The following is an 8,930-nucleotide window of genomic DNA, read 5'->3' as shown; positions in this document are numbered from 1 at the left end:
TATACATATACATACATACATACATAAATAAATAAATAAATATATATATATATATATATATATATATATATATATATATATATATATATATATATATATATATATATATATATATATATATATATATATATATATATATATATATATATATATATATATATATATATATATATATATATATATCCACACTCCCCCGCCACTGCTACTCTTAGCTTCCCAGGACCATGTCGGGCCTCAGCAGCCCGCCGCTCCTCAACGACGAGCTTTCCAAGCGCACCGCCGTCTTCGGCCTCCACATGTGGGTCGTCGTCGGCATCTGCGTCGGCGCCGCCTTCGTACTCCTCCTCTTCCTCATCTCCCTCTGGCTCGCATCCAGGCACGGTCCGCCCACCCCATCCCCCCGCCCCATTCCGACCGCCTCCATCCCGATCGTCTCCAAGGAAATCCAGGAGATCCGCGTCGACCCCTCTTTTCGCTCGTCGGCCGCCCGGCCACTCGGCGAGATCCTCCGGAAGCCGCTCCCGGAATCCGACCCCCCCTCGTCGGCGTCCATCGAGCGGCAGGCCCTGCTGACGCCGGCTTTGGAGGAGGAGAGCCCGATCGAGCAGCAAAAGATCCACATTGAAATCGGGAAGGGCCATAGGATCATGTACCCTGAGCGCAGTGGCGGCGGCGGCGGTGTGGAGGGCCGGTCGGTGGATCACGCCTTGATCCGGGCTCCGGAGGTGTCTCATCTGGGATGGGGGCATTGGTACACTCTCAGGGAGCTCGAGGTGGCCACCAACGTGTTCGCCGATGAGAATGTGATCGGCGAAGGTGGCTACGGCATTGTCTACCTTGGACTACTGCAGGACAACACTCAGGTCGCAGTGAAGAACTTGCTCAACAACAGGTATCTCTGATTGCCTGCCACTTCTTGTGTTCTCTTCACTCTCGTTAACAAACCAGTGTTAATGGTCGCCAAGTATCAAAAATGTCCAAGAAAAATTGCATCTTTAGTGTGCCAAGGCAAATGTCCTGCTTTGCATGTTGATCTAAATGAATGAGTCAATCTGGTTCTTGTTGCGTGCTGGAAATTGCTGTTGATTTAGGTGTGCTTTCCACTGACATTTCATCTTCGTCGATAGAGGCCAAGCTGAGAGGGAGTTCACGGTCGAAGTGGAGGCAATTGGCCGCGTGCGACACAAGAACTTAGTGAGGTTACTGGGTTACTGTGTGGAAGGCGCTCACAGGTATTGCATCCACCTTCTTGTTTCTTTCGGTTTTAGTTAGTTTGACAACATGGGAAGTCACTCATAGATTTGCAAGAAGATTGCATGTTCTTTAAGGGGATTGCTTAGAAATGAAGTGAGAAGATTGCATATTCTTTAAGGGGATTGCTTAGAAATGAAGTGACTCACAATCTTCTTGTTGCGTTGCTGCTTAGGATTCTTGTATATGAGTACGTTGACAATGGGAACTTGGATCAATGGCTTCATGGGGATGTGGGACTCTGTAGCCCTCTTACTTGGGAGATACGTATGAACATCATTCTTGGAACAGCAAAAGGGTATAGAAGAAATGCTGATTGTCACCTTTGCTTATTTGATCATATACTTGTTCAGTACTCACCGAGACCAATGCATGTGCAGGTTGATGTACTTGCATGAGGGGCTCGAACCAAAGGTAATTCACAGGGACATTAAATCAAGTAACATTTTGCTTGATAAGTACTGGAATCCAAAGGTCTCAGATTTTGGGCTCGCAAAGCTTTTGGGGTCAGAGAGGAACTATGTAACGACACGGGTGATGGGAACATTTGGGTTGCTTCTAAACTCATAATAGCTATGAATTTCATGCCTACATTGTGCCATATTGGTGGTGTGAAATTTGAGATTGATGACCCACCGTCTGTGTCTTTGTAGTTATGTAGCTCCTGAATATGCTAGCACTGGCATGTTGAATGAGAGGAGTGATGTTTATAGTTTTGGGGTTCTCATTATGGAGATAATCTCTGGTCGAAACCCAGTTGACTATAACAGGCCAACAGGAGAGGTTAGTGCTGGGGTCTTTATGCTGGAAGTCACCTAATACTTGATTATTTTCCACAGGCTGATTAGTAGCTTTTCAGGTTAACCTGATTGAATGGATCAAGACAATGGTCAGCAATCGTAATTCTGAAGGTGTTTTGGATCCTAAATTGCTTGAGAAACCTTCTTCAAGGGCATTGAAAAGGGCTCTTTTAGTGGCACTTCGATGCATAGATCCCGATTCACAAAAGAGGCCAAAGATGGGACACGTGATACATATGCTTGAAGTTAATGATTTTCCTTATCGAGATGTAAGTCGAGTTCATACTTTTACGATCCAGCAGCAATAATGTGATTTTCTTTTTGGTCTATAAGATTGATTTTTAACTTCTGGGAATACTTTTTCTTTGTGGTTATAGTAGTCTTAGATGTGTTTCTAACCTCTGAAATATCATGTGCCTAACCTGTGCCACAATCAATTGTGCATTCAGTTAAAATCATTCTCTTACTCATGGATGGTCACAATGACACCCAATTCAATTTTCATCATCTTTTATTACCTATTTTCCTCATGAATGATGCTAGCATGTGATCAAGATGTCATTTGTGTGATCCCAAACAAAATATGTCGTTTACTGAACATCAAATGATGAATAAATGACTAAAGATATTTATCGTGCTCACTTTATCATTTCACATGAGAATTGGAGTGTTTCTTTTATTACAAAAACATTTCAGGAACGACAAGCCAACCAAACCTACAGAAGCAGCCCTCTGGAGAAAGCAAAACTACTGGAGATCGTTGAATCAGGTGATAGCAGTGGCCACGAGTGCAATACCAACGTTAATAGGTCTTCAAGGTGGAGAAAGCAAGACGATTAGCTTGTTGTGGTGTGGGGTTATAAGAAATCTGTTTCTGCATCTTCATGGTTTCTCAATCTTAACCTGGCTTATATGCACACTGTTGAACATGTACTTATGTATTGACTTATAGTATACAAAATCGTCCACAGCTCTGGCTATTCTCCTTGCATCAGGTACTTGAATTTTTATGCTGAACAAAAGTGATTATCAATAATGAAATTTTCATGTTTTAATTTATCTTTCCTGGTTCGTTTTGCTTGTGAAAAGTCAGGTTAGTTTAGCTATCTCGGCACTCTTAATTCATCAGACTAACAAATGATTTCTGAGGTCTAGTTGTTTTGAAATGAATGCTAAATTATTTTCTTGTTGGGAATAAAATCTCCAGGTGAAACTTGCACCTTGTTACTCAGTTTATTAACTAGTACATAAAGGACTGTGTCACAATGCTACTCTTGCATGCATCTAGTCCATAGTATTCCTGCCTCATGCTTTGTCATTATCCAAATAAATGAAGGCTATAAGGTATGAAAAATTCCTACTGATTCAAGAGTATATTATTTCCTTTTAATTAGAACATATTTGAGGTCAAAAGGAAGAATTTCCCAAGGTTGCTACTAATACTTGACACAACATATAGGACATCATGATGTGCATCGAAGAAGACTGAGAACAACAAATTTGCAGTGAATTGGCAACATAGGAATGGTTTTTCATTGGAATGCAAATTCTACCAATTACCAATTTTTAAGAAGCATCATGTAAATATTTTAAATCTGCTTCCTTTCCTTCCTATTTGTCTACATGCTCAATACAAGTGAAGTTGTCGGTATGGTCATGGCCTCAAAATATGCTTCATCAAGAAGCTACATTTCTCAGGTGGAAAGAAGATGAAGAATATCCGACTCAGGAGAGATTGGAAGAGCTTAACTTAGAATTCAAGTGTTCAGAATGGTTAAACTACTGCATTCTCCTCTGATAACCTTTGTCAGCATTGCTTTCATGGAAAGTACATGAAACTATTATTTCCACTAATCATAAAAGGTCTCTGAATGCAATGGTTGACCGATAGGTAGGCTCAAACAAAATCCGAATACTAGAAATACTGTGGATCATCCTGTGGCATTGATCTCAACCAAGGTAGGGATCACATGGTTTTCTGAAAGTGGAGCACTTTGCCTGGTTGTGCCTTGAGACCACATTCAGCTGGAATGCTTTGCTATCCACTAGTGGATGAATGCTCTACTTTCTAGTTTTGATACAGTCCAGTTTTTGCATGGCTTTTATTTCATTCCATGGATGATGTGCTCCTTTATCAGGCCAGAGGCATTTCTTTTCAATTGATCAACCACCAGCAAAATTTTCTTTTTTGGTGAGAAAAAAGGTTCTGCATTGTATCATTTCGGAGATCCGAAAATTAGCTAAGAGTTACATCAGATAGATCTACTTGTAAGTGCAGCATCATCCCATACCTCTTAAATGATTATATCAAGTTTCTTAGTCAAGTTATTGAAGAATTTTTTACCTTGGAATCCACTACAGAAAATATGTCCTCAATGTCTTAACAATTATGTTTGCAGAAGTTCCTGTTTCAATCTTTTGTAAACCTTGCAAAGCAGACACTGAATGAAGGAAACCAAAAACCCAAACTTGCCAGAACTGTTTTGTGACCACTTGCTGGCAAAGGAATGCACACAAAAGGAGGTGATACCCTATTTTCTTTCTGCATTACTGCATACTTCTTCTTGGTGTTACCATGAAAACATTTCATTTATAAGCTACCAGAAATGCAAGTTTAGGCAAGGAATGACTTCAGTGGACCAGATTGCATGTTGATTAGATTTGAACACCTCCCATCATCAGCAAGTTATAACCAGATTTAGCAGTAAAAAATGTTGCTGGGGAGATCTGTGATAAATTCCTGTATCCTTTGCAGATTGATTCAATAATAAATTTCACAAGAGCCACCAAGTAATTTTTGAAGACTATATTTGCTGATGTAAATTGGTTTTGATGACAATACTTCAGTCCATTCTCCAGATTCATTCAAAATGATTAAACAAAAGGTCAAGCTATGATCTTGTCACTGAAATAATAAGCAAAATAGTAAAAAGATTGTTTGTCCAATTTTGCTTTGAAGTGCATTTGCATTTCAAGTTCCTCAAAAAAATGCTGCGGAATAAAGTAACTTCCAACAACTTCAACATTGCCAATAACTAAAGCAAGAGAACATTTTATATATATATATATATATATATATATATATATATATATATATATATATATATATATATTTTATGGTGGGCCCGGAGTAGCCGCCCACCAAATTAGGGAGACTTTGTTCTCGGATTCCCTGTATAACCAGAAACAGGAAAGATATTTCCCTTACGATCTGAGCTGGCATCAGAAAAGGCAGCTTCCTTGGCATCAACCACAAGCCGAAACTGGGAACCAGCAACTTGGTGCCAACCACAATCCCACCCGAGTCTTCATTGGAGGGATATCTGGACCCGCGGTGGGGTACCCAGCTTCCACGAATCAGCGACACGTTAGTGGGAATTCGCAAGCCGCAAAGAAAAGGGGTATAAAAGCGTGCGTCGTTCGGGAAACAATGGGCGTCACGCGAATCCAAACCAAAACGGTGTGCATTTAAGGTAAATACCGTTTTGCCTATTCCGAGTCCGTTTCGGACTCGTCAATCCCTACCCGATTCGAACACTGGATCTACCTGGGAGTTCGGTCGATTCGGAGTTGAAGGACTCCGTTTCGGCTTCATATATCCTTGCCCGATTCGGACTCGGGATCTGCTTCCGAGTTGGATCGATTCCTCCCTTCTATAAATCGTGGGCCGGCGACCACCGTCTCCCCCATCCCCACGAGTCGGTCAAGAACGGACCTTCCTTAGATTCCATCAGTTAGCAGGATCGACGCCTCTCTCTCTCTCTCTCTCTCTCTCTCTCTCTCTCTCTCTCTCTGCTCTTCTATCTCGATCGATGTCGGGCGGAAATTCCAGCGTCTCTGGCGATCATCTTTCTGGTGATTGTTTGCCCCTTCCCTCTCCCTTTTCTTTCCTTTCCTTTTCCGTTGTTGTTATTAGGGTTAGATTTTGATTCACGATTCAATGTTTTTTTTTGTTCTCTTCAGGGACGTTTAATAGGCTCGGCGTGGGAAGGTCGCCGGCGTGGCGGGGGCAGCAGGCTCGCCGGCAGATCCGGTCCGTCCCGGAGGGTGGTTGCGGGACTGCTGATAAGTCGCCCGGGGAGGTCGGATGCGAAGAGAAAGGGAAGTCGTCGAAGCAAGGGGCGACTCTGCCTAGGGAACAGCGGGAGTCGATTAGGTTATCCTTGGTGAAGAGGAAGAAAGACTTCAAGCACATGGAGAAGGTGAATGGCAGGTGGATCAATGTGCTGGAGGGGCTTGAGCTTCATACCGGAGTGTTCAGTGCGGTTGAGCAGCGACGGATCGTCGATTGCATCTATGATTTCCAGGAGAAAGGAAGGAAGGGGATGCTTAGAGGTACAAATAATTTCTATTGTTATTCCTTTAAATTTTGATTTTTTTTCTTCTTTTTACTGTGGATTTAATTTGCAAAGTATCTGATTGCATGATAGCATGTTGGTGCAGATTTGAAAGTATTAACATTCATAGAAGAAGTTTGCATCAAAGTTTTACCGACCACTTGATGATGGAAACCAAAATTTGGTCAAATATTATTTAAAGAACATTGGTGTCTTCTATTAATATTGTAATAGGCACTATCGACGGTTAATCATTTGATTACAGGATAGGTTTTATGTTTTTCGATATCAAGTACATGAGTTACTGTGTACTAATTCTGTCAATTTTGATACAACTTAGTTAATTGCAGGATGGAACAGAGTGTATTACAACTTAGTTATTTACTGTCAATTTTGATACTGTACATCAAAATTTTGTAAAGCATGCAACTTTAAGTACAAATACATTATGATGGAACAGAGTGTCTTAGATGATGTTTTGTATTGCATGATTAGTTAATTACAGGATAAGTTTTACGCTCTTCTGATATGAGTACATGAGTTACTGTGTACTAATTCTGTCAATTTTAATACTATACCTTCAAGGTTTTCTATTGCATAATGTTTTGTATTGTATGATTATCTACTTTGTTCTTGTTTCAGCGAATTGTATTGTAGGGTAACTTGTGCATGCTTATCATATTGTTACAAATATTTTTTGTTCAGAACGAACCTATTCGGAGCCGAGGAAATGGATGCGTGGGAAAGGTCGTGTGACGATTCAGTTTGGCTGCTGCTATAACTATGCAGTGGTAAATACATATCGCTCATTATAACTTATGGTTAAACTTTTTTTCTTTTCTTGTAATGATAATCATTAATTTTAATTTGTAGGACAAGCATGGGAACCCTCCAGGTATAATACGAGATGAGGAAGTTGATCCCATTCCTCCTCTACTGAAATTGATGATCAAAAGAATGGTGGCGTGGCATGTTCTTCCGCCTACATGCATACCCAACAGTTGCATCGTCAACATATATGACGAGGATGACTGCATCCCTCCTCACATTGATCACCATGATTTTGTCAGACCATTTTGCACAGTTTCTTTCCTATCAGAATGTGGAATATTATTTGGAACAGAGCTCAAGGTACTTGGACCAGGAGAATTCTCTGGTTCGTCTGCGATTCCTCTTCCTGTTGGGTATGTATACCAAAATGATATTAATTTCTCAAATTGTTCTTTATGTATACCACTGCAAATTGTTCTTTATGGAATCTAGCATATTCTACTAAAAAAAATTTTAAAAAAAAATTGAGTTATGTTAATCTCTTGTTGGTTTTATTATTATTTTATTATCAAATTTCATCAACATAAGTAACAAGTGGGCATCTTTGCAGGTCTGTGTTAATTTTAAATGGAAATGCTGCTGATGTTGCGAAACATTGTGTACCAGCTGTTCCCTCTAAAAGGTAAAGTTAGATTATCAAATGTCCTAATAACTTGAACTGACTAAATGCTATATTTTTTAAGGTCTTGACCCCTTGTAATAATATTGTCTTGCAGGATTTCTATTACATTCAGGAAAATGGATGATAGTAAGCTCCCATATAAGTTCTCCACAGACCCAGATTTGCAGAATCTTCAACCGCTTTGGTACCCACCTAAAGCGGTTCCAGTGGAGCAGAACCAAGGTCAAAGTTCATCGATTCCAGCAGCACATAATTTAGAAATCCATAAACATCAGACTAATCAAAACCCAGATGTCCATCGTATGCATTCAAATCCAATCAAGTCGACAATAGATAGCCCCTTCAAGATACATCGGGATGATTTCCCCCCACTTGGTTCTGGCTCATCTGCCCGTCCAAACCGGACAACCCGATCTTTTCGGCAGTGATTTAGTTTGAGTTGCACCTACGGAGTCATCTAAGTTTTTGTCCTTCTTTGTGATTATATCATTTTAATTTGCATAAACTGGGTTTTGTAAGTCATAGTATAAATCATACTGTAGTTGGAAGAACCCAGTAATTTTGTGGTGTTATCTGTACACTGTTTATACTGGTATCTGAACTGATAATTCCAAAATCTGTGTTGAGTTCTTTCTTTTTCTGATCTTGTATCTGTTGATTGTGAGGTGTAGCATGCATGGTGTTCAGTCCTGTTACAAACTTCTAGCCATGACATTTGTTAATGAAAATTTGGTAGTCCCCAAAAAAAGTAATATTGCAAGAAATTATATGGCAAAATATGTTACATATCAATATATGAGCAGGTTGAAGCACTCAATGAACTGATATGGTGAAAGGCTTACAACCATTTCATTATAGTGAAAGTATATGCACAATGAGTATGAAAAATAGAGGTTATTGCTATCAATAAATTGAATTATCTATGAAATAATATTATTATCTAAATTAAAAATATTAAATCTTCCAATATCTCTATTGCATGATTAACACTTTAAAATTAAATATATTATATATTACAAATATATATGGTTTCTACTGAGATTATATATTATAGAATTTATATATATATATAGACAATTTCTGTCAGAT

The 8,930-nt window shown here is 39.6% G+C and overlaps 2 protein-coding genes across 2 annotated transcripts; both read left to right on the top strand.

The window, feature by feature from the left end:
• Positions 1-204: 204 nt before the first annotated feature.
• Positions 205-3,045, top strand: LOC135652811 (probable serine/threonine-protein kinase At1g01540). Its single transcript, XM_065174062.1, has 7 exons — positions 205-892; positions 1,128-1,232; positions 1,427-1,549; positions 1,632-1,802; positions 1,905-2,034; positions 2,111-2,320; positions 2,748-3,045. Exons 1-7 carry the CDS (start codon positions 225-227, stop codon positions 2,889-2,891), a joined length of 1,551 nt encoding a protein of 516 aa, XP_065030134.1. The 5' UTR covers positions 205-224; the 3' UTR covers positions 2,892-3,045.
• Positions 3,046-5,579: 2,534 nt separating this feature from the next.
• LOC135652445 (RNA demethylase ALKBH9B-like) lies at positions 5,580-8,481 on the top strand. The gene is made up of 6 exons (XM_065173376.1): positions 5,580-5,906; positions 6,015-6,386; positions 7,094-7,179; positions 7,262-7,572; positions 7,770-7,841; positions 7,936-8,481. Exons 1-6 carry the CDS (start codon positions 5,864-5,866, stop codon positions 8,267-8,269), a joined length of 1,218 nt encoding a protein of 405 aa, XP_065029448.1. The 5' UTR covers positions 5,580-5,863; the 3' UTR covers positions 8,270-8,481.
• The last annotated feature ends 449 nt before the right edge of the window (positions 8,482-8,930 follow it).

Source organism: Musa acuminata, chromosome BXJ3-11 (assembly GCF_036884655.1).
Source record: "Musa acuminata AAA Group cultivar baxijiao chromosome BXJ3-11, Cavendish_Baxijiao_AAA, whole genome shotgun sequence".
Taxonomy (NCBI): Eukaryota; Viridiplantae; Streptophyta; class Magnoliopsida; order Zingiberales; family Musaceae; genus Musa; species Musa acuminata.
Note: the sequence above shows the minus strand (reverse complement) of the source record. Positions and strands in the feature narration are given on the sequence as shown.